Raw genomic sequence first — 26539 nt, 5'->3', positions numbered from 1 at the left:
GAATTAGCTCAAAGCCCAGCTCCCATTCTCTCCTACAAGTTATTTTAGTGCCTAAAACATTTGAGTGTGGAAAGGCATCAACCTTTGTTCACTTTCTGAAGAAGGGTCTAGGCACGAAACATCAGCTTTCCTGCTCGTCAGCTGCTGCTTGGCCTGCTGTGTTCATCCAGCTCTACACCTTGTTATCTCAGCCTTTGTCACCTGCGCTATCTGAGGCACTAACTGACTACTCTACTGCAGAACCTTGAGTTTCCTTTATTATTAATTCATGGAATTGTGAATGTTTCTGGCTGGGCCAGCATTTACTTCCTATTCCTAGTTGCCCTTGTGAATACTGTGGTGAGCTGCCTTCTGGAACTGCTGCAGTTCTTGTGCTGCAAGTTGGGCCACAATGCAGTTAGGGAGAGAATTCCAGGATTTTGTCTCAGCAACAGTGAAAGAACAGTGCTAAATTTCCAAGTCAGGATGGTGAGTGACTTGGAGGAGAACTTGCTGGTAGTTGCCTTCCCATGCATCTCTGCCTTGTCCTTCTAGATGGAAATAGCTAGGTGTTTAGAAGGTGCTATCTGGGGAGCCTTGGTGAATTTCCGCAATGTATCTTGTAAATAGTACACACTGCTGCTACTGAGCATTGGCAGTGGAGGAACTGGATGTTTGTGTATACGGTGTCAGTCAAGCGGGCTGCTTTCTCCTGATGATAACAAGCTTCTTAGGTATTGTTGGAGCTGTATTGATCCAGACCAGTGGTGAGTATTCCATCACACTCCTGATGTGCGTTATAGATAATGGACAGGCTCTGGGGAGCCAGGAAGTGAATCACTTACTACAGGATTCCTAGCCTTTGGCAGCCATTGTACCCTGTATTTATTTGGCCAATTCAGCTCTGATTCTGATCAGTGGTAACCCCCAGGAAGTTGATAGTGCAAAATCACCGTCTAGAAAATGGCACCTGAGTTATCCTCTCCTGCTGCCCTTGCTTCTGGGCTTGGTTTCTCAGTAAATGGAGATCCTTGCTTCAACATTGTGCACTGGGTTAGTATCTGGCTGTTGTTATGAATTCAAATGGTAGTTTGTTTAGTTTGCCCCATATTTTTGCAGAACCTGTAGCTGTGGCCTCAATAGTGGTCCTTCCAACAATGGTCAGCACTGTCTCCACTATAGAGGTGAAAAACCTGTGTAAGTGTCTCTTCTGCTCCAGTTAGTTACTATTGCCTCTAGTTATGTGCCACCCCAGTCTGCTAGATGGACGGAATTGTACCAGTGAGTTTTGAGCAGCCTGACCAAGTAATGTGACTGTCAACAATTTGAATACAAATTGTGATATGTAAATGTGAAGTTCAGTATGGTGCTAATCATAGCAAGGTGTGGGGAAACCTTTATCAGGTATGAAGAGACTTATGGTACAATGGTAATGTCACTGCCTTGACGCCAGAATGTCCAGGTACAAATATTATTTTGACACAGGTTGATTGCGATATCAGCAAATCTCAGTTTCTGTGTTACCAAGTGACAATTTCTAAATTCAATATTCTTCCAAGGGGTGCTCTGTCCATTTTTACCCTTGCACATTTCATTTTAAAAAAGGGATGTTTTGATGTATTGACGACTATTTAACTGAAAGCTTCTTCATTTTTCTTGAAGTTATGCTTATTCACCTTTAGTCCAACTCTTCGTTTCTATGTGTGACCTATATTCAGGCCTATGTTTGGTTAGTCTTCATAGTTTATTTGCATCTGAACTATTGTTTGGATGCCTTGATCAATTGGCTGTTAAGCCACTTGTAGTGTACTCTTTTAAGATTTAACCCAAAGCCATAAAAGCTAAGAAAATTCTGACATTAACGCTTGGTTTAACTTACAATTGGTCTGTTTTGATCCATCAGGGATTGATGGCCCTGCTGCTTTTCAGGATGAAGCTCAGGAGGTTGGAAGTCAAATTCAGATTCTCACAGTTGGACAATCCAGCAATGACGGAGAGGTTGATACAGACACTGCAGCCAATGTTCAACAAACAATAAAGCAGGATCTTCGAGTAACAATGCAGAAAAAAGGTAAAATACTTTGTCACTTGTCAAAATTGAACTGAAGTCTACAGTGTCTTCTTCAGTGAACTGTGAATAATTATGCAATTTGCCGGAAAAAAGCATTAGGTGAATCGGAAAATCAACTCGCTGATTTCTGCTACTCCAAAGCTGAATTATCACCCTCCTCTCCCCCAAACAATATGAACATTACATTCTCCCAGGACAGACATAGCATGGGTAGATGCAAAATAAAGCCCTGCCACCAAACCTCCATGACCTAATTCATTAGTATGTTTTAGCCATGTCCAATGTTGTGGGTCCTGTGGCTGTTTTGGTGAAGGTGGGTATTGCTGGCAAGACCACCTTTTGTTTACCACCCCTAATTGTGCTTAAGAAGATGGCGGTGATCTGCGTGCCAAGTCAGGGGACTGTTTGTAACTTGCAGGGAAACCTGCAAGTGGTGTTGCCCTCATGTATTTGCTATCATATTCTTCCAACTAGCAGAGATTTTAGGCTTAGAAGATGCTGTCATAGGAGCCTTGTTGAGTTTCTGCAGTACATTGTGTAGGTCAGATAATCTGCTGCTGCTATTTAGTTAACAATGTTCATACTTGTTCACAATAGTTAAGGGTATGCTTGTTGGGAAGCAAATCAGGTGAGCTGCTTTGTGCTGGATACTAAAATGTGAGGCTGGACGAACACAGCAGGCCAAGCAGCATCTCAGGAGCACAAAAGCTGACGTTTCGGGCCTAGACCCTTCATCAGAGAGGGGGATGGGGGGAGGGAACTGGAATAAATAGGGAGAGAGGGGGAGGCGGACCGAAGATGGAGAGTAAAGAAGATAGGTGGAGAGAGTGTAGGTGGGGAGGTAGGGAGGGGATAGGTCAGTCCAGGGAAGACGGACAGGTCAAGGAGGTGGGATGAGGTTAGTAGGTAGCGGGGGGTGCGGCTTGGGGTGGGAGGAAGGGATGGGTGAGAGGAAGAACCGGTTAGGGAGGCAGAGACAGGTTGGACTGGTTTTGGGATGCAGTGGGTGGGGGGGAAGAGCTGGGCTGGTTGTGTGGTGCAGTGGGGGGAGGGGACGAACTGGGCTGGTTGAGGGATGCAGTAGGGGAAGGGGAGATTTTGAAACTGGTGAAGTCCACATTGATACCATATGGCTGCAGGGTTCCCAGGCGGAATATGAGTTGCTGTTCCTGCAACCTTCGGGTGGCATCATTGTGGCAGTGCAGGAGGCCCATGATGGACATGTCATCAAGAGAATGGGAGGGGGAGTGGAAATGGTTTGCGACTGGGAGGTGCAGTTGTCTTTGTGCTCCTGAGATGCTGCTTGGCCTGCTGTGTTCGTCCAGCCTCACATTTTATTATCTTGGAATCTCCAGCATCTGCAGTTCCCATTATCTCTTGTGCTGGATACTGATGAGTTTCTTGAGTGTTGGTAAAATTGTTGTCAAGTGTATTGATTTGTGCATGGTAATAGTAGAAAGGACCCAGAGAATTAACAATTTAGTTACTGGCTGCAGAACTCCCAATCTCTGACCTACCCTTGAAATAATAGTATTTCTATGACTGGTTCAGTTAAATTCCTAATATGGCACCCAATGGTCTTGGGAGACAATGGACTCAGCTGATGAACTGAGGTGATTGTCACTTCTGGATTGAAGATGGCCCAGGTGTTCCGGTTTCCTCCCACATTCCAAAGATGTACAGGCTCGCTGGATTGGCCATGCTGGGTTGCCCATAAGTTCAGGGATATGTGGATTAGAGTTACAGGGAAAAGGAGCAGGGGAATGGGTATGGGTGGGATCCTGTTTGTAGGGTCAGTGTGGACTTGTTGGGCTGAAGGGCCTGTTTCTACACTGTTGGGATTCTCTGTTTCTATGAATATTACATTGGTGGTTGAGAAGCCATTGGGGAGAGTTCTTAGGGTTAGGGTTTAAGTGCATTTGGAAAAGCATGGCCTAATGAGGGATTTCTGAAGAAGGGTCTGGACCCAAAACATGAACTTTCCTGCTCTTCTGATGCTGCCTGGCCTGCTCTGCTCCTCTAGCTCTGCACTGTGCCATATCTAATCAGGGATAGTCATGCGCAGGGCAGATCATGTCTTACTAACTTGATTGAATTTTCCAAGGAGGTGATGAAGAAGGTCGATGAGGGTAGATTAATGAATGTCATCTACATGGATTTTGGTAAGGCTTTGGACAAGGTCCCTAATGGCAGGCTCATTCAGAAGACTAAAGTGCATGGGATCTACAGTGACTTGGCCATGTATATTCAGAATTGAAGGCATAGAAGGCAGAGTGTAATGGTGAAAGGTTGTTTTTCAGGCTAGGGGTTTGTGACTAGTGGTGTTCTGCAGGGATCTGTACTGGGACCTCTGCTGTTTGTGACATATATATGTTAATGACTCGGATGAAAATGCTGGTAGGTAGTTTACTAAGTTTGCAGACCATACAAAGATCGGTGGAGTTGTGGATAGTGTAGATGTTTGTCAAAGTAGACAACAGGATCTAGATCAGTTGCAGATATGGGCGGAGAAAAGTCAGACGGAGTTTAATCTGGGTAAGTGTGAAGTGCTGCACTTTGGGAGATCAAATGTTCTGGAAAAGTGTACAGTTAATGGCAGGACCTTGAACAGCATTAATGAACAGAAGGATCTTGGGGTTCACGTCCACAGCTCCCTAAAAGTGGCCATGCAAGTAGATAGGGTGGTAAAGAAGGCATATGGCATGCTTGCCTTTATTGTTTTGGGAACTGAGTGCAATTGTCAGGATGTCATGTTGCAGATTTATAAGACTTTGGTTAATCCGCACTGGGGAGTATTGTGTTCAATTCTGGTTGTCACATTACAGGAAGGATGTGGAGGTTTTGGATTGCAGAAGAGATTTACCAGGATGCTGCCTGGATTAGAGAGTATGAACTACACGGAGAGGCTAGAAAATGGAATTTCCATTTCCTCAAGAGGACAAACATGCTGGAGATCCCTGCACAGTGGAGGACCACCATATTCCGCACTCTGTCTTGACTGGATGTGACTGATGTTTGTCTGAGACAGTGGCAGTGGAAGCTGTTTTTCTTGGATAAATTGTCCCTGTTTCATTGCTATAAACAAGTGAGCTGAGAACATAAGCCTAGTACTCACAGAGCTTCATATTTTCAAGTAGTTTGTACACTTTGTGACTCAAGTTTGAGATTGGCCCTCCCTCGACTTCTCAACTTTTACTTGCCAACTGCTGCCTCAGTACTAGTGCTGCTTACAGCATCAAGGTTTTTGATAATTGTTAATCCAGTGCACTATTGACGATCTCCAGAGTGAGGCTGTTGGTGTTGATGGAAGGTGGAGTTGATGCATCCTGGCCCACAGTGTTGGTCTTCCTGATGCAGATTGTCAGTCCAAACTCCCTGCAGGCCTGGGAGAAACAGTCTACAAGTTGAGATTATAAGGTGGAATGTCAATATGGCATCACAGCAAAGAGCAACTCTGAGAGCAGAGCATTACATTTTAGTATAGGTTTGCAGTCCTACCCCAATGAACACTGCCATCAGCTCTGGCCTGCAGGTAGACATCCCCATTTGCAAACAATAGCAATATGAAGAAAAATGTGCCAAAGAGAGTTGGCACCAGGCAGCAGTGTGCTTAACCTTGTTGCTATTCTTCAAAGCATGTAACATTGATCCATTGTAAATGAGAAAACTGCTCTTGTTCTTGTGAAAAGAATAAATGACACCTGATATTCCAAGTGAGCAGCCTATTACCTGAAATTGTTTAAAGAGATCAAAAGCCTTGGTGAAGTCTATGAAGACAATGTACAGCAATCACTGCTGTTAAAAGCACTTGCCTGTAACTGCCAAAGTGAGGAAATCATGTCAGCAGTCACTCTGCCAACACTGAAGCCACGGATATAGATAGATATGTGATGCCAGAGTTTGCAATGTGCTCTAGGCAATGTGAGCAAAGACCTTCTCCGTGATAGCAAGGAGATGCTTCAGCAATTGGTGCAGTTTCTGCAATCCGCTTCATTTTTGTACAACGTGACTAGGTTTGCTACAGGCACAGCTTGAGTCATAGATCTTTCCTTCTAGCAGATGTGCAAACAATCATGGAAATGTTGTGGTAGTGTCGATTTTCCATTTCTGACAATTGCAGGTGGAATGCCATTGTTTGTTAGGATTTTACCCAGAGGTTCACTGGCTTTATTCAGCTCTGCTATGGTGGGCTTGCTGCTCAGCTTGCTCTTGACAAGAAAGTCTGTAATGCTGCTGAGAGCTTCTTTAGTGACAGTGTTCTTCATCATGTAGAGATTGAGAGTCCTCCCACTGGCTTTCCATCTTTTTGACAAATTCAATCATGATCATCCAGGCCTTTTTCTTTTTCTTTAATGGAGCTGATTTGGGGATGTTGCACTAGTGAAGTGAGTGACTTCCCTGCATCTGTTTCAACAAACTCAAAAAGTGCACCGCTTATTCAGGATAACGCTGCTCCCTTGATTGGTACCCCAACCACCATCTTAAGCATTTACACCGTCTACAACCGTAAGTCTTCAATATATGTCATCTACAAGATGCATTATAGTCACTGGTCAGTGTTTTTTCATACAACACCTTCCAAACTGTAGCCTCCAACATCCAGAAGGAAAAAGTAGCAGATGCTTGCGCATGCCACCATCTGCAAGTTCCCCTCCAAGCCCCACACCATCCTGACATTCAATTATATTACTCCTCCTCAGTGTTGCTAGGTTAAAATCCTGGATGTCCCTTCCTAACATCACCATGTTTGCCCATTTTATCCCTCAGATAGCAACAGTTCAAGAAGGGAGCTCAGTACCACTTCTTCAAATTGAACTAGGGATGGACATCAAATATAACTAGCTTGCTATGCCCAAACCCTGTGAATGAATAATTTAGAAATGTAATTCATCCTGAAAGGAATCACTACCCTCCTCCAAAATTCTCGCCTTTCCATTTGGGAGTGGAAGATTAATAGTGAAGTTTACAACAGATGACATTGTTTTGATATTCTGACACTGTATTCCAGAGCAAGTACTGCAGGGAACTCTCTGCAGGCACGATGTGCCTACGTTGCAATACAAGTGAGTTGGTCCTGTAATCTGTTGTGGTACTTCAGGCCTTGGCTAGAGGTGGAGAGTGGATTTGCTTGTGCAGCAGACTCCCAGGAGTTTTTGTTGCTCCACCTAATTTTTCCTTCATAGTGCCATTTTAATACTTTGCTTTGCTCCTTTCATTGCTGTGTTGTTTGTAGTACTGCCCCTCTATTTAACTTTGCCATAAAGATCCTTCACCCAGCGTTATACAAATGTCGGTCGACCTTTGTGTGCAATGAAATTCTATACCGGTATCGATCTTAATGTCTTTGGGATCAGAAAACCTACCCTGTCTGCCAGATTTGTCACCACACAGTTTGTTCCCAAATCCTGGAAATTATATTTTGAAGTCTTTCTTTTTGCTTTATTGGGATAGTTGTGGGATCTGAGCTATAATCTATACATGACAGTACTGTTGATAACCAAGACTTTGAGTAGATTCTCCTTCTGCATTTACTAATGAACCTGTTTCCTCCTGTTGCTACAAAACCTCTAACCACTATTACACGCTCACCATCTAATCTGCCATCTTAGATGAACTGTTTTTCCACTCTGCAAAGTAAGCGCAGTCATATAGAGGAAATTATGCTCTGGGTGCAGTGATTTAAGCTCTTGGAGGTAATTGGGCTTTTCAGAATATTCCATTTGGTAGCTTCCATTCCTGAATTTCCATTATAGATTCTTGATGCATCTGTAGAGCAAATTCATAAAATCTCCCCTCAAAGGTTTGTCTGGTTTTGTGATCATAGCTTCACTCTTTACAACCCGGCATCTGATAGTTGATTGACTTTCTGGACATGTTTAATTTTTAAAAATGCAGATTTGGATTGTTAAACATAGGCCTACTGCATAACGAAGAATATCATCTAGAAGTTACTTTAACCAGTGATTTTTGCCTCAATAGGTATTTCTAGCAGTATGAACTTTGATGAGGAAGAAGATGAAGAAGATGAAGACAGCTCTAGTTCTTCTCAGTTGAACAGTAACACCAGGCCTGGATCAGCTTCCAGTAAAAAATCTAATAAAGTGAGAACCAGGAATAATTTCTTCACATTTGTTCAAGACATAAGATAGAATAACAAAACAAAACAGACTTGTAGTAAGCTGCAGTAGGGTACTAAAGCACACACTGTTAAGGCAACTAGGTTGAAGCAACACATTGACAGAGCAAGAATAGACACAATTTTTAGTGAGTGAGAATGTAATTAAGCATTTTTTTTAATCATAATAATAGTTTATGGTACAATGGATTTGTCTGTGCTGTTAAATACAGGGATTTTATTTAAAATGATTATTAATAGTAGTAGATGACAATGTTTTACCATTCACAATTAAGTACAGATTGTGAGGCTCATTTGGAGTGGGATTGCTGTGATGGGAAATAGAAATAGTATGTAGTGCAGAAAAGGATGGCACAATTATTTCTACGGTCATTTCTAGGAAGCATTTAAAAATCTGTTTAAGAACTAAGTAAGTAAAATAGAGATGCAGAGCCAGGCGATGTGTTGTACCGACATGACTTGGGAGCTGTGGACCCCATTGTGGTTCATGTTGACTGCATCTGCAGCAAGTATTGGTCACTTGAGGAACTCTGGCTCAGTGTTGATGAGCTGCAGTATGATCTGTGAACTCAGCGACGCATCTGGAAGGGAGAAAGTTACTTGGACACTTTTTTTTACCTTTATTCATTCATGGGATAAGGGCCTCGCTGGCTGGGCAGCAAATATTGGCCATCCCTAATTGCCCGGGGGCAGTTCAGAATCAACTACATTGTTGTGGGTCAGGAGTCACGTGTAGGCCAGACCAGATAAGGATGGCAGTTTCCTTCCCTAAAGAACACCAGTGAACCAGATGGGTTTTTCCAACAATTGACAACGGATTCACGGTCATCATTAGATTCTTAATTCCAGATATTTACTGAATTCAAATTCCACCGTCTGCCGTGGTGGGATTCAAACCCAGGTCCCCAGAACGTGATCTGGGTCTCTGGATTAACAGTCCAGTGATAATATCACTAGGCCATCGCCTCCCCTAAGGAGGCAGTCACTCTGTTTGGACTAACTACCTGGAATTCAGTCAATGGTCAAGGACAGGAGGGTCTGACTATGAGTGAGGCAGGTAGAATCAGCCTGGAGGTAATGTTGAAGAACTCTCAGCCCTGGGATTATCTAACATATCTGAGATTCTTGCTTCTTGTGTGGATGAGAGTGGGGCCTGTAGAGAGGACGGGCAAACTGATCATAGTATTGTGGTAGAGGGAGCCATTTAAGAGGGGACAGAAAAGAGAAATTAAGTTGTAAGCAGGGTAGTTTAGTCAGAAGAATAGACAGTGTTCTCTGTGGCCAGGACTGAGAGACCTGAGGCTATGTTGCTTGCTTGGTGCTTGGGTTCAGGATATCTTACTGGGCCGCTGAGGAACATGGAGTGGGAGGGGAAGGGTCCAGTTGTTGTGGTCCAAGAATGTACCAACGACATATGTAGAAAGAGGATAGAGGTTCTCCTGAAGGAATATGAGCAGCTGGCAGCCAAATTAGAAAAAAAAGACCAAAACCCTAATAATCTATAAATTACTGCCCGAGCCAGGAACTAATTGGCACTGGGCCAACAGGATTAAAGTGGGAAATGAGTGGCTCAAAGATTGGTGTTGGGAGAAATGGGTTTGAATTCATGGAACATTGGCATCTGTACTGAGGAAGGAGGGAGCTGTTCCAATGGGTCGGGTAATAACCGAATCATACCAGATTCATGGTGAATTACATGACTAAGCCTGTGGATAGGATTTAAACTAAATAATGTTGGGGGGAGGAGGTTTGTTTGCATGGAAAATTATGCAAAGATATAAGCGGGGAGAGCTCAGCAGAGGTTGTTAAAAGTTTCCAGAACTAGTGAGAGGACTGAGAGTATGGAAAAGGTCAGGAATCTAACTTCAGGCCCTGCAGAAAAGGGGACAGCTACAAAAAGGGGGACAATTAAGACTAAGATGTTGTACTTAAATGCATGCAGTATACAAAACAAGGTAACTGAGCTTGCAGTGCAGATTGAGATTGGTGGGTGTGACGTTCTGGGTATGACAGAGACGTAGCTGCAAGGGGATCAGGGCTGTGAATTAAATATCCAAGGATCCATGTCTCATTGAAAGAACAGGCAGATGGTCAGAGGGGGCAGAGTTGCCTTATTAGTGAGAAATGCTTAAAGTTGATAACAAGAAATGATATAGTGTTGGAATGCTTAGAATCTGTGCGGGTAGAGTTAAGGAACTGTTAAGGAGAAAAGAACCTAATGGAAGTGACGGACAGGCCTCCTAGCAGTATGTGGGGAAGAAAGTAAATTAGGAGATAGAAAAGGCACATAAGAAAGGCATTTATTATAATGAGTGATACCTAGTGGCTTTATTGCTAATAATCCAGAAACTCAGCTGATATTCTGGGGACCCGTGTTGGAATCCCGCCACAGCAGAGGTGGAACTTGAATTCAATAAAAAAAATTTAGAATTAAGAATCCACTGATCACCATGAAATCATTGTTGATTGTCAGAAACACCCATCTGATTCACTAATGCCCTTCAGGGAAGGAAATCAACCTTTCTCACCTGGTCTGGCCTACTTGTGACTTCGGACTCATAACAATGTGGTTGACTCTCAATTGCCTTCAGAAATGGCCTAGCAAGCCATTCAGTTGTACCAATCAGTACAAAGTCTCCAAGAAATTAAACTGGATGGATCAGTTGACATTGACCTAGGCACCGGAAAAGACAACGGCAGAAACAGCCCTGTCAACTCTGTAAAGTCCTCCTCACTAGCACCTGGGGGCTAGTGCCAGAATTGGGACAACTGTCTCACAGACTAATCAAGCAATCCCTAGACAGCACCTTCCAAACCTCAACCACATCCATCTAGAAGGACAAGGGCAGCACATATATCAGAACACCACTACCTTCAAGTTCCCCTCCATCCTGATTTGGAAATATATTGCCATCCTTCAGTGTTGCTGGGTCAAAATCTTGGAATCCTCTCCTGAATGGCATTGTGGGTGAGGTTGTTGACTTGCTCACCGAGCTGGATTGTTTTCATTCATTGTGGCATTGTGGGTCAACCCACAGCAGATAGACTGCAGCAATTCAAGAAGGCAGCTCATCGTCACCTTTTCAAGGGAACTAAGGATGGGCAAGAAATGCTGGTCAGCCGGCAATGCCCCCATCCCATAAAACGAATTTTTAAAAAAATCTTGGGGGAATTCAATATGCAGCTGAAGCGGGAAGGTCAGGTTAGTAGCAGATCCTAAGGAAAGGAATTTGTGGAAAGATGAGATTTATTTTCTGGACAGGCTTATGTTAGAACCCACTAGGGAACAGGAAATTCTGGATTTGATGATGTGTAATGAGACGGACTTGATTAAAGAGCTTAAGGAGAAGGAATGCCTAGGGGCAATGACCAAATAGAAGTCACCCTGTGGTTTGAGGAAGAAGCTAGAATCAGATGCAAAGGTAACTACAGTGACATGAGTAAGAGCTGGCCAGAGTTGATTGTACGGAGATCCTAGCAGGGAAGACAATGGAGCAGCAATGATAAAAGTTGCTGGGGGGTAATTCAGGAGGCACAACAGAAATGCAACTCAAGGAAGAAGAAATACACATAGGGTAGCATATGGCAGCCGTGGCTGACAGAGAAGGCAGGGCCATCATATAAGCAAAAGGAAAAGGATACAATGTGGTGAAGATTAGTGGGAAGGCAGAGGATTGGGAAGCCTTTAAAAAAAACAGAGGATAACTAAAAAATCAATAAAGGGGAGATGATTATAGGAATGAGTTAGCTAATAATGGAGAAGAAGATAGCATGAGTTCTGTTTCAGGGATCGAAAAGGTAAGAGAGTGGACATTGGTCCACTGCAAAGTGAGGCTGGAGAAGTAGTAATGGGTAAGAAAGAAATGGAAGAGGAACTGAATAGGTATTTTGCATTAGTCTTCACAGTGGAAGACACTAGCAGTATACCAGAACTTCAAACAAAATCAGGGGGCAGAGGTGAGTACAGTGGTTATGACTTAGGAGGTGCAGGGGAAGCTGAAAAGTCTGAACGTGGATACATCCAGAGAACTCGAAAATGGCTCAGTAATACCCCTGTTTAGGAAGGGGGCAAAGCACAAGACTGGAAACTATAGATCAGTTAGCCTGACCTCGGTCTTTAATAAGATTTTAGTGTCCATTATTAAGGATGAGTTTGCAGAATAGTTGGAAGTGTATGGTAAAATAGGGTAGAGTCAGCACAGCTTCAAGGGGAGGTCATGTCTGACAAATCTGTTAAAATTTGTTGAGGAGGTAACAAACAAATTAGACAAAGGAAAGCCAATGGACATGATTTATTTGAATCCCAGAAGGCCTTTGGTAAGGTACTGCACAAGAGGCTGCTAAATAAGATGAGATACCATGGTTTTTGGGGAAAGGTACTCTGCATGGATAGGGTTTTGGCTGACTGGCAGAAGTAGGGATAAAGGGGCCTCTTTCAGGATAGCAGCTGGTGACTATAGGAGTTACGCAGTGGTCAGCATTGGGACCACAACGATTCATGATATACATTAACAGTCTGAATGAAGGAACTGAGGGCATTTTTGCTCGGTTTGCAGATGACACAAAGATAGGTGGACGGTAGAGCCAAGTAGTCTTGAGGAAGTGGGGAGGCTGCAGAAGGACTTGAACAGGATAGGAGAATGGGAAAAGAAGCGGCAGATGGAACACAATGTGGGAAAGCATGAGGTTATACATCTTGGTAGGAAGAATCAAGACATAGACTAGTTTCTAAATGTGGAAAAGCTTTGGAAATCTTAAGCACAAAGAGACTTAAAAGCCCTAGTTCAGGATTCTCTTAAAGTTAACGTGTAGGTTCAGTTGGTGGTTAGGAAGATAAATGCAATGTTAGCAATCATTCGAAGAGAGCTCGAATAAAAGAGCAGACATGTACAGCTGAGGCTGGTTCTAACGTTCTAGTCAAACTATATTTAGAATATAGCGAGCAGCTTTGGGCCTTGTAACTAAGGAAGAATGTGCTGATGTTGGAGGGGGTTCGGAGGAGGTTAACAAGAATGATCCCAGGGATGAAGGGCTTGTCATGTGAGGAGTGGTTGAGGAGTCTGGGACTGTACTCAATGGGGTTTAGAGGATGACGAAGAATCTGACTGAAAGGGATTCTATGAATGAATCTATGAAACTTACAGAATATTGAGAGGCTTGGATAGGGTGGATGTGGAGAAGGTTTTTCCACTAGTAGGAGAGACGAGGACCTGATTGCAAAGCCTCAGAGTGAAGGGATGATCCTAAATGAAGAGGAATTTCTTTAATCAGAGGGTGGTTAATCAGTGGAATTCATTGCCACAGATTGAAAGTCTTCTTGATTGGTAAGGGGATCAAGAGTTATGGGGAGAAGGCTGGAAAATGAGGTTGAGAAACATATTAGCCATGATTGAATGATGGATTATACTTGATGGACTGAATGGTCCAATTCAGCTCCTGTATCTTATAGCCTTATGGTCTAAAGTCTTTCCTCCGTTACTCAGATGTTTGAGATTGTGCTTGTCAGGTTCCATTCTTGTCTGTCTGATTGTATCCAGAGAATCATCTGCAATGACTCCACCTTCCTGCTCTTGCTTCCTTAAAGGATCTATCCCTGAGTTTTTCCTATTTATTATCCACACATCCCTTTTCCTTAGGGACATCTTGTGAAGCCATAATGCTACGTTCTACCTGTATACTGACAACACCAACATCTTCCTCACCACCACCTCTCTTGACTCTGTATGGTCACTGATGAGTTAACAGACATCCCATGTTGGATGAGCAAACATTTTCTCCAACTGGGAAACCAGAAATCTTTGCCATTGGCCATGCTGTAAAATCTGTTACAAACGCAGAGAGTTTTGGACAGACTCAGCAGGCCTGGCAACACCTGTGGAGAGACAAACGCTCAATAAAGTCTGTTCCCTCACAATTGTTGCCATCCATCTCCATGGCAACTGTCTGTTATTCAATGACATCAAATGTAATCATTTTGTTGTTTTTGATGCTAGGATGCACTTCCAATCTGCTCAGTCATCAAGGCCACCATTTCTACCTTAATAAGATCACCCACCTCCGTCCTTGCTTTAGCTCCTTGCTACTGAAACCCTCATCCATGCTGTTATTGATTCTAAGCTTCACTATACTTTTTGCTTTATGGCCTGGTCTTTGGTCTTCAACTCTAAATAAATGAGCCAGTTCCAAACATTGCTTACCATATAGTAATGGATATAAAGTTTTGTTTAACCGTTATCCCCATGCTCACTTGGCTCACCCAGCAATGCCTCAACCATAATTTCTTTCTTGTTTTCAAATCTCTCAATGGCCTTGACCCATCCTATCTCTGTCACTTCCCAAGTTCTGTAACCCTCCATCATCTCAGCATTCATCCAGTTCAGGCCTCTTGCACAATCCCAGTTTTATTTGCTCCAACATTGGTGGCTGTGTCTCCAACTGTTGGATTCCCAATCTCTAGAACTCCAACCCTGCACTGCTCTTTCTCTTTACCTTCCTTAACTCCTTTAAAACTTCCTGTTTATTTGACAAAACTTTTTTTTGTCTCCTGTCCAGTTATATTCCTAAATGACATGATTTTTAAAAAGCATTTTATTTATTTATTGGGATATGGGTGTCTCTGCTGGGTAAATATTTATTGCTCATCCCTAGTTTCCCCTTGAGAAGGTGATAATGAGCTGTCTTTTTGAACTGCCGCCATTTATTTGGTATATGTAGACCCACAATGCTATTTGGAACGGGGTTCCAGAACACTGAAAGAGAGTGATATATTTCGTAGTCAGGATGGTGAGTGGCATGGAGGGTAAATTGGAAGCAGTGATATTCCCATGTATCTGCTTCTTTTGTTCATCTAGACTGCAGTGGTCATGGGTAGAGAATATCTTGTAAATAGTGCCCACTGCTACTACTGAGGATCAGCGGTGGAGGGAATGATTGGCACAATGTCCACAGTCAGGTGACCTGGATGATGTCAAGCTTGAGAGTTTTTGGAGTTGCGGTCACACAGGCAAGAGGGGTATATTCCATCATACGCCTGATTTGTACCTAGTAGATGGTGGACAAGTTTTGAGGAGCCATGAAGTGAGTTCATTGATGTAGATTTGTAGCCTCTGACCTGCTCTTATCGCTCTTGTGGCTCGTCCAGTTCAGTGGTAACTGCAGAATGTTGATAGTGGGGAACTAAAAAGTAGGCAAGAATTCTCAGTAACTCTCATGCTGTCAGCACTTTACTGGTTGTCATTTTTATTCGATTAGCTCAATCTCTGACACTTGCAGAAATTAAATCAAGGCGCTATGAAGCCATTTAGGCAGTGTTTGTATATGATCAACATTGATATCATCATTAATGGGATGCATCTCACTTGTCTATGCCTGGAAAGATAATGTGCAGGTGGAAAGATATAATTTAGGTAGTGAATCCAGTTATTCTCCAATGATACCTGAATTCAATATTTTCTTGCTAGAAGTTTGTTCCATTTATTCACAGATGGAAATTAATCCATAAAAGGAGAAATGAACTTCATCTTCAGAATGCCCTCACGCAAAGAGGGCTTTCATGCACTTTCTAAATGCAAAGATTACGAAGTAGTTGAATGAAAGTAATAACTGTTTTTCTGATTGAAGTAACTCCTGGAGATATTGCCACTTGTCCCTCTTACAAAGTACAACGTATTCCGATTTTGCAGGAAGCTGCTTCAGTCTCTACCCCTCCAGGAACTGATGCTCTAATAGATGTGGATGACCTTGAGGAGTTTGCTGTGAGACCTGCTCCACAAGGAGTCACCATTAAATGCCGAATCACAAGAGATAAGAAGGGAATGGACCGTGGAATGTATCCTACCTACTACCTCCACCTGGAAAGGGATGATGGCAAAAAGGTTGGTAAAGTACACATGTTTTAGCCCACGTTCTAAAATGTTTATTTGGAATTCAAGTTATGGAAAACTAACAGGCTGTTTTATACCCTGTATATACAGATTTTTACAAGATTTTTACATAAACCACACACCACAACCAGAACCACGCTCGTCTGCTCATTCTTGCTGCAAAGGGCTAGAACTGAAGCCAGCCATATCCAATCTTCCTAAGGAATATTGTACTAAAACTGTTACCATTCTTGTTTAGACTGTTGTTCTTGAAGGAGAGTCTCACTTAGCCATCGCAGATGGCAGGGGGTATCACAGTCATACCCAGTCCTGACTTTGGCACTAACAATTAATCTTTCTGGCTTGTGATCAGGAACGGAAACTTTGACTGATTTTATTTTAACTGCAGGGAACAATTAGGCCAATCATAACACTGCTGCTGGTGCCTTGACTAGGATCCGTGAACTAAACAAAAACCCGGAATTGTAGACGAGCCCTATATGACTCAGCAATTCTCTGGATAAAATTAATTTAAAAGTAAGGAGGTTATGTTACAGCTGTGTAGGGTGTTGGTGAGACCACACCTGGAGTACTGTGTGCAGTTTTGGTCCCCTTATTTGAGAAAGGATTTACCGGCATTGAAGGGGGTGCAGAGGAGATTCACAAGGTTGATTCTGGAGTTGAGAGGGTTGGTTTATGAGGACAGACTGAGTAGACTAGGATTATTTTCATGGGAATTTAAAAGAATGAGGAGAGAATCTTATGGAAACATATAAAATTATGAAGGGAATAGATAACACAGAAGTAGGGAGGTTGTTTCCACTGGTGGGTGAAACTAGAACAAGAGGGCATAGCCTCAAAATTAGGGGAAGCAGATTTATGACTGAATTGAGGAGGGACTTCTCCAGCCAAAGAGTTGTGCACCTGTGGGATTCCCTGCCCAGTGAATTAGTTGAGGCTTCCTCATTGCATGTTTTTAAAGCTAAGATAGATTTTTTTTAACAACAAAGGAATTAAGGGTTATGGTGAGAAGGAAGGTAAGTGGAGCTGAGGCCACAAAAAAATCAACCATGATCTAATTGAATGGCACTGATGGGCCAGATGGCCGACTCCTGCTCCTGGTTCTTAGTGTTTTTCCTTTATTCATTCATGGGATGATCGCATTGGTGGCAAGAAAGCATTTATTGCTCATCCCTAATTTCCCAGAGGCCGTTTAAGAGTCACATTGCTGTGGGTCTGGAGTCACATGTAGGTCTGACCAGTCCATCTCTTGTAATACGAACATAAGAGGGAGGCAGTGGCCTAGGGGTATTATTTCTGGACTGTTAATCCAGAGACTCAGATAATGTTCTGGGAACCTGGGTTCGAATCCTACCATGGCAGATGGTGGAATTTGAATTCAATAAATATCTGGAATTGTTGGGAAAATACCCATCTGATTTACTAGTCTCCTTCCCTAAACAGCATTAGTAAATCAGATGGGTTTTTCCAATAATTGACAATGGGTTCATAGTCATTGGTAGATTCTTAATTCCAGACATTTATTGAATTCAAATTCCACTATCTGCCGTGACAGGATTCAAACCCAGGTTCCCAGAACATTATCTGAGTCTCTGGATTAACAGTCCAGAAATAATACCCCTAGGACACTGCCTCTCTCTTATGTTCTTATTACAAGAGACGGTAATTCTAGGGGGAGTTCTGGAAATGAACCATTTCTTTCATGCAGACCCCTTTTATCCAAAAACATGGCTGTGTAATCATTGAGCTCTTTACTGCTGGCATTTTTCTCCTGTTGGGCCTTTTAGTCCCAATTTGGCATCTTGCATCTGCTCACTTCCAGTGTGACTGATGCCAAAACCCTCTTAATGAGAGTATTCGGGTGGGCATTTTGAATGTGCACCAGAAGTATTAGATTAGATAGAGCATGCTATCAGTCAAGATTTAGCACTGACTTAACATCCAGCCTCCCTTTTGGTCCTTTTTCTCCTGGTTTAGTCCACGTCATAAATGAGCACAGTTACACATGACTTGAAGGACTCCAGATCAATACTATTTAAATATCTCATTTGCAGCTTGCAGATTAGGTGCTGATTACGTTCAATGGCTATATTGGGATTTTGTGTAAATGCCTGTCTGAAATAATTGATGACAGTTGTTAAAGTCTGGAGGGAATGATGCTGAAAATAGGGAAAGTATTACTTTTCACTGCACACCATTTGCTCTCAATCATGATCTTTATAGTAGCAGGCCTCTGCATTCAACATGAGCAAGAAATTGTGCAAGGTGCAGATTCTAGACCAGCCGTTTAAAACTGTTACATGACATCTTGATGTAATATTCTGATGTGAAAGATTCCTGCCTCACCTGCAGTCACTCTGTCTGGGTAATGGAGTCAGTGTGGTCAGTTAGATATGTTTATGGAATGTACAGCAATATTAGCAAGCACAGAACCCAGACTATGTGTGTGAGACTGTGGTATTGTAGCTTTGTAAATAATCAGTGTTGTAAATAAATGGCGAGGTATATGACTCAACAGGACTGAACTATTTGCCGTGAATGTTGTGTGGAATTGCATTTGATAAAACTACAAATGGAATCCGATAGCATGGAAGAAAAATGGCTTGCGGAGGCATTAGGAGGGAGGGAGAAGGACTAACAGGAAGCTTTACTGATATTTATTCTTTATTTAATCTTTCATGTGAACATTGCTGCAAGGCAAACATTTATTACCAGTCCTCTTGAACAGATTGACTGCTAGATCACTTCAGAGGACAGTTAAGACTCAAACACTTTACTGTTTCCTTCCTATTTTCACATGTGCCATCTGGCTCACAGAGGCCCTCTTAAGGAATGGTCTACCATCCTTACTTGGTCTGACTTATATCGTGTAGGCAGCACAAACCTGTTGCCTACATTACTTTGAACTGAAATGCGTTTGGGTCCACATTATGATGTCCAGGCTTCATTTCTTGTAAATCTCATATTTTACCACCGCAATAGGTATTTGTTTTAAGGTTAAACATTTTGTAAAATAACACAAATAATTTTATAATAACAACTATTCATTTAGTTCTGTAGAACATGTTCTTCCTAAATGAGATAATGGGAACTGCAGATGCTGGAGAATTCCAAGATAATAAAATGTGAGGCTGGATGAACACAGCAGGCCAAGCAGCATCTCAGGAGCACAAAAGCTGACGTTTCGGGCCTAGACCCTTCATCAGAGAGGGGGATGGGGAGAGGGAGCTGGAATAAATAGGGAGAGAGGGGGAGGCGGACCGAAGATGGAGAGTAAAGAAGATAGGTGGAGAGAGTATAGGTGGGGAGGTAGGGAGGGGATAGGTCAGTCCAGGGAAGACGGACAGGTCAAGGAGGTGGGATGAGGTTAGTAGGTAGCTGGGGGTGCGGCTTGGTGTGGGAGGAAGGGATGGGTGAGAGGAAGAACCGGTTAGGGAGGCAGAGACAGGTTGGACTGGTTTTGGGATGCAGTGGGTGGGGGGGAAGAGCTGGGCTGGTTGTGTGGTGCAGTGGGGGGAGGGGACGAACTGGGCTGGTTTAGGGATGCGGTAGGGGAAGGGGAGATTTTGAAACTGGTGAAGTCCACATTGATACCATATGGCTGCAGGGTTCCCAGGCGGAATATGAGTTGCTGTTCCTGCAACCTTCGGGTGGCATCATTGTGGCAGTGCAGGAGGCCCATGATGGACATGTCATCTAGAGAATGGGAGGGGGAGTGGAAATGGTTTGCGACTGGGAGGTGCAGTTGTTTGTTGTGAACTGAGCGGAGGTGTTCTGCAAAGCGGTCTCCAAGCCTCCGCTTGGTTTCCCCAGTGTAGAGGAAGCCGCACCGGGTACAGTGGATGCAGTATACCACATTGGCAGATGTGCAGGTGAACCTCTGCTTAATGTGGAATGTCATCTTGGGGCCTGCGATAGGGGTGAGGGAGGAGGTGTGGGGACAAGTGTAGCATTTCCTGCGGTTGCAGGGGAAGGTGCCGGGTGTGGTGGGGTTGGAGGGCAGTGTGGAGCGAACAAGGGAGTGTGAGGTGTTGTACCTGGACGTGGAGCTGGTGACTGCAGCAGCGGTCCCGGAAGTTCTGTGGCCGGCGGAGGCGGATGTGACGTCATTGGTGGGGTCTCCGGCCGTGTCCTCATGGTCAATGGCGGCGGGTGCATGGTGGGGGAGGGGCAGGGACAGAGTCGGGATTTGGGAGGCGCAGGAATCCTCTTGTGGGTGGCAGGGGCCCGTGAGTTGGTTGTACTTACGACTTTTGGTGTCCAGTAAAGCTGAGTGGAACTGGGCGTTCAGTCTGTGGATCCTGCGGAGGATGAAAAACAGCAGGGGTCCTTTGCAGGTCTGGGAGAGGGAGGCTCTGAGCTGGGGCAGGCTGGATTGCAGTGTGTGGAGGTGCCGGCGCATGGCTGCGAGTGTCTGTTTCAGGACTCGCAGGGAGAAACGCTTCTGAAGGGTCTGAATATTCTGGGTGTAGAGGTGGTCAGGGTTGGGGCCAAATTGGGAAGGCTGAAATGTGGACTGGGGATGATCTGGTTCCGTAGGCAGGTGCTGAAGAAGGTGATATGGCTGTGGTACCTGGTTTGCTTCACATCCCTCACACCCCGCCCCCGCCACAACCGCGCTAAGAGGATCCCCCTCGTTCTCACACACCACCCTACCAGCCTCCGGATACAACGCATCATCCTCCGACACTTCCGCCATCTACAATCCGACCCCACCACCCAAGACATCTTTCCATCCCCTCCCCTGTCTGCTTTCCAGAGAGACCACTCTCTCCGTGACTCCCTTGTTCGCTCCACACTGCCCTCCAACCCCACCACACCCGGCACCTTCCCCTGCAACCGCAGGAAATGTTACACTTGCCCCCACACCTCCTCCCTCACCCCTATCCCAGGCCCCAAGATGACATTCCACATTAAGCAGAGATTCACCTGCACATCTGCCAATGTGGTATACTGCATCCACTGCACCCGGTGTGGCTTCCTCTACATTGCGGAAACCAAGCGGAGGCTTGGAGACCGCTTTGCAGAACACCTCCGCTCAGTTCACAACAAACAACTGCACCTCCCAGTCGCAAACCATTTCCACTCCCCCTGCCATTCTCTAGATGACATGTCCATCATGGGCCTCCTGCACTGCCACAATGATGCCACCCGAAGGTTGCAGGAACAGCAACTCATATTCCGCCTGGGAACCCTGCAGCCATATGGTATCAATGTGGACTTCACCAGTTTCAAAATCTCCCCTTCCCCTACTGCATCCCTAAACCAGCCTAGTTCGTCCCCTCCCCCCACTGCACCACACAACCAGCCCAGCTCTTCCCCCCCACCCACTGCATCCCAAAACCAGTCCAACCTGTCTCTGCCTCCCTAACCGGTTCTTCCTCTCACCCATCCCTTCCTCCCACACCAAGCCGCACCCCCATCTACCTACTAACCTCATCCCACCTCCTTGACCTGTCCGTCTTCCCTGGACTGACCTATCCCTTGCCTACCTCCCCACCTATACTCTCTCCACCTATCTTCTTTACTCTCCATCTTCGGTCCGCCTCCCCCTCTCTCCCTATTTATTCCAGCTCCCTCTCCCCATCCCCCTCTCTGATGAAGGGTCTAGGCCCGAAACGTCAGCTTTTGTGCTCCTGAGATGCTGCTTGGCCTGCTGTGTTCATCCAGCCTCACATTTTATTATCTTCTTCCTAAATGACTTCATTTCGTCAGGACTGACCTGTATTTGGCCTACAATCAGTGTTAATTGTGGATATTTTTAGTTGATGTGTTGAGTTACTGGTTTAACGAACTGATGTTTGCTGCTGGTCAAAGTTTTGGAGAAACTTGTTGATTTTTATTCTTTTCAGTTCTTTTAACTTCTGACCTTGCTCCTTCAACTCTTCAGGTGTTCTTATTAGCAGGAAGAAAGCGAAAGAAGAGCAAAACATCAAATTACCTCATCTCTATAGACCCTACTGACCTATCACGTGGTGGCGAGAGCTTTATTGGAAAACTCAGGTAACCCATGATCACAATGAACTGCCTTGCTGATGAATTTTGTCGGTAAATCTTCCAAAAAAAAGCAAGAAAACTAATTTGAAAGCAAAATACAATATTGCCTAAAATAAGCAACAATGTCCTCACATCCAGGCCTTTATTGAATGCTGCATGCAGTGAGATAATGTAATGCACCTTTTAAGATCCCTTATATTAGATCCTCTATTGAACGTTGCCCAGCAAGTAAACCTTTTCTTATAAAAAGCTAAAGGAAGAGCTGGTTCAGTGGTGCTGACACAAACAGGAAGACTCCTAGCTGCAAGATGTGACACTGAAGAAGCTATCACTGATACCCAGGGCATTATCGACTCCAGGACCTGACTTTTGTGCTGCATGTAACTCTCTTGCTGTGACTATCAATATGACTGCACTCCTTTCCAGGTTCAAAAATAGATCAACACACCTTTCATGCTGCAGGCAGTAAACAGAGAAGCACACTGACACTGGGCATATAGACAGTTTGTGACATGAAATCATTAAAATTGAACTCACTTCTTATTGAATCCATTGAGCATTCACAAATAATATACGCAGACCTGGACAATCACTGTGCCCCTGATATTTGGTCAAACTGAGTAAACTGGAGGCTATATCAATTCACTTCAATAATGGCAACCAAAAGTTGGTGCAGGAGTTTGAAAGCAAGACAGATGCAATAATGTTGAAGAAAACTGAAATGTATTTTTGCAAACATGGTTTTCTAACAGTGTTTGTTTTTTTTGATATGAATTTAAATTCATTTAAAGTACTACTGCAATAAATGATATGACCAGCAAATATAAACATTGAACCCTTTAAAATATGTACAAGGCTGTTTCTGTTCTTATATCATTTTCTGAAGTAGTTTGCAATTTGTTTCTTCTCTCAGATCACTTATTTCTATCTTTAACTGAGATCCCCCAGTCTTCTGGTATCAGGGAAGTCAGTAGGAAATTGGAAAACCCCATCACTGGTTCCCTGAAACTAGCTGTGCCTTGGGACCAGTTTCTGTGGGAATCAGCAGCTGCTGCATAGGGACTGGCAATTAATCCTTTTGATTTATTGTAGTCACACGTACCTAAGTACTGTGACTAGCTTTGAGAACTGTACAGGCAGGTCTTAGGAAACAAGGACATACAGATCATAGGGTGCTTAGACAGAGCAAGGCATACAAGGTTACAGCTGCAGAGGAGGTGCTGAAAGTAAGATCAACATTATTTGAAGTTAGAGAGGTCCATTCATCAGTCTAATAACTTCAGGGAAGAAGCTGTTCTTGAACCTGTGGGTGCATGTGTTCAAGCCTCTGTATCCACTACCTTGTGGAAGAGGTTGTAGGAGAGCAACACTGGGATGGGACGGACCTTTGATGATGTTGGCAGCCTTTCTGCAGCAATGAGAAGTGTAAATGGAGTCCATTGATGGAAGGTAGGCTTTTGTGATGGTCTGGGCTGTGCACGCAATCTCCTGTAGTTTCTCACGGTCCTGGGCAGAGCTTTTGCCTACCAGGCTGCTATGCACCCAGATAGAATGCTTTCTATGGTGCATCAGTAAAGGTTGATGAGGGTCCTGATAGACTTGCTGAATTTCCTAAGCTGCCTGTGGAAGAAGAGGCGTTGCTTTGCCTTCTTGACCATTGCATCTAGGTGGGAGATCCAGGACAGGTTGTCGGTTATCGTCACTCCTAGAAACTTAACACTCTCCACCTGTCCACCTCAGCTCCATTGATGTAGATGGGGGTCCTCCTCCTTTCTTCCTGAAGTCAATGATCAGTTCTCTTGTTTAGCCAACATTGAGAGAGAGATTGTTATCATTACACCACAACACCAAGCCCTGTATCTCACGCCTGTATTCTGATTCTTCATTGTTTAATAGCTGTCCTACCATGGTGGTTTGTACGCAATTTGGCAACACATTCGTGGGTGTACAGGGAAGACAGTAGGGAGCAGAGAATGCATCCTTGCAGGGCATCAGTGTTGAGGAATTTCGTGGAGGAGGTACTGTTGTCTATCTTCACTGATTGTGATTTTTGGATCAGGAAGCTGAGGATCCAGTTACAGAGGACAGAGCCAAGACCTAGGTCTCAGAGTTCGAGATTAGCATTGGACCAAAGTTCCAGCAGAGGACTATTACCTGACAGTGAAAAGTCCCCTGTATCAGATGGACCTCTCATTGAGTCCAGGGGCCCAGCAGCTACGTGGAAGTGGCCTTGCAGCAGCAGGCCAGAGGGCCATCAGAGTCTTTTTTCAAACCCCAGACACAGAACACAAGACTGAAACTGAGGTCACAATCCGTTCTGTCAAGTGTAGCAGTGTTGGCCAGAACCAGGCTTACTTTTAAATATTCCACAGCCATCCAGGAGGGTTTCTATCTGAGTAGCCCTCATAAGAACATGAAGAATAGAAGCTGAAAGAGCCCATACAGCTTCTCAGGCCTGCTTTGTCATATACAGTCATATCCTGGATGATCTGATCTGCTCCTGTTTCCTGCCTCTTCCTTTCCAATGACTACCTCTCTCAAAAGTGTCCTCCATTCCTGGTAAGAATGTGAGCCAGCCATTGTTGAAGTCTCTCATTGTGCCTGTTTAGTCAATGAGTCACTCTCCATCCTTACTAGCAGGTTGAATGTGAGGATGGCCTGTTCATTGGCTGCCTCCAACAAGGTTGTGATACTATGCAGATCTCAGACAGCAGTGGGGCCAGGACGCAAAAATGGTATTGTTCGTGGTCCTCAATTATTTTTATTCTCCAGGAGATTCTGTCTTTATTGCCACTTAGTTCTGTTCATGATTATCTGTATTCAGCCTGTGTTCTTACTCACAGACTCATTGATTTGTGGCCTCACTCAAATGTGATTCTGTACACTGATGGCAGGTCTCACAAAATGTGTGTTTAAAATACATTCCCCAAGGGAATTGAACAGATATGCTTTCTTTTAGTAAAGCCTGTTTGTTGTTCAAAAAAATACTTTAGCATAGGAGCCTTGATCGAATCATTTATTATAGCAGGAAGTGAAACAATGTTCCATTTATCATATCTTGACCTAAACTCAAAGCATGAAATTTGGTATGTAAAAAAAGTAAAGTAAAAGTACCATTAATTCATAATTGCTACTTTAGTATCCATTAAAATTTTTAAAAAAGATTTAATGAAATCATTAATCCAGCCTGATGCATAAGAGATGCAGGGCTAGAAATTTAATAGCTCTTTGTTGCAGGATGTTGACAAAGGTAGTCAAAGACGTGTCCTCGGCCCATACCTCAGACTTAGCTGAGATTGCCAATGCAAAATTACACTCACAATATGGCCTACATGTAGCCTAGCCAGTAGACCTTGACAGGACATTGGGTGACTATCACCAAAATGTTATTTTTTTGTAAAGTTTATTTTTCTGAATGTGAAACCAAGAGGTGCAAAGTGCTCAGAGATAATGGGAACTGCAGATGCTGGAGAATCTAAGATAACAAAGTGTGAAGCTGGATGAACACAGCAGGCCAAGCAGCATCTCAGGAGCACAAAAGCTGACGTTTCGGGCCTAGACCCTTCATCAGAGAGGGGGATGGGGAGAGGGCTCTGGAACAAATAGGGAGAGAGGGGGAGGCGGACCGAAGATGGAGAGAAAAGAAGATAGGTGGAGAGGAGAGTATAGGTGGGGAGGTAGGGAGGGGATAGGTCAGTCCAGGGAAGACGGACAGGTCAAGGAGGCGGGATGAGGTTAGTAGGTAGGAAATAGAGGTGCGGCTTAAGGTGAGAGGAAGGGATAGGTGAGAGGAAGAACAGGTTAGGGAGGCGGAGACAGGCTGGGCTGGTTTTGGGATGCAGTGAAGGGTGGGGACGAGCTGGGCTGGTTTTGTGATGCGGTGGGGGGAGGGGAAGAACTGGACTGGTTTTGGGATGCAGTGGGAGAAGGGGAAATTTTGAAGCTAGTCAAGTCCACATTGATACCATTGGGCTGCAGGATTCCCAAGCAGAATATGAGTTGCTGTTCCTGCAACCTTCAGGTGGCATCATTGTGGTGCTGCTGCTATCTGTATTATCGCACAATGATTATTGTTGATCCCTTCTCAGCTAGTCCTTTTGTGACAAGCAACCTCCTCCCACTGTCACAATCATTGTTCCAATAATGCCCCAAGCCATACTCTTTCCTTATCAGATGAACATTTCGATTGGAGAGAAGGTCAGTTATGTGTGGCAAGTGTGCATATCTTTTGTGTCTTGTCATGCTAATATCCTTTTGCATGTCATAGGGTCATAGATGTTATGATGTTCATCTATTTGTCCATAGTGAGAAGGATCTCAAATTCAGTCTGGCTCTCCTGGTTGGAGGTCTTGCAGGTTGCATTCTTTGTCTCATCTTTCATAGTTCATCATCTGGGCGGAACAATATTTGTTTCCTTCCTCTCACTTTTCCAAGTCATTGCCATGTGCATTTGATGTAAGTATTTGTGGAAGG

The 26539-nt window shown here is 44.1% G+C and overlaps 1 protein-coding gene across 10 annotated transcripts in view; it reads left to right on the top strand.

Annotated features, from left to right (window-relative positions):
• Positions 1-26539, top strand: part of tub (TUB bipartite transcription factor) — a 358157-nt gene that overhangs the window by 302043 nt on the left and 29575 nt on the right. For all 10 annotated transcript variants that reach the window (XM_048546123.2, XM_048546124.2, XM_048546125.2 and 7 more), the window contains 4 exons: positions 1883-2050; positions 8030-8151; positions 15869-16060; positions 21960-22072. In XM_048546123.2, coding sequence (XP_048402080.1) covers positions 1883-2050; positions 8030-8151; positions 15869-16060; positions 21960-22072 — 595 coding nt within the window. The remainder of the gene's footprint in view (positions 1-1882; positions 2051-8029; positions 8152-15868; positions 16061-21959; positions 22073-26539) is intronic.

This window comes from Stegostoma tigrinum, chromosome 17, assembly GCF_030684315.1.
Source record: "Stegostoma tigrinum isolate sSteTig4 chromosome 17, sSteTig4.hap1, whole genome shotgun sequence".
Classification (NCBI taxonomy): Eukaryota; Metazoa; Chordata; class Chondrichthyes; order Orectolobiformes; family Stegostomatidae; genus Stegostoma; species Stegostoma tigrinum.
This window is presented reverse-complemented; position numbering and strand designations above follow the sequence as displayed.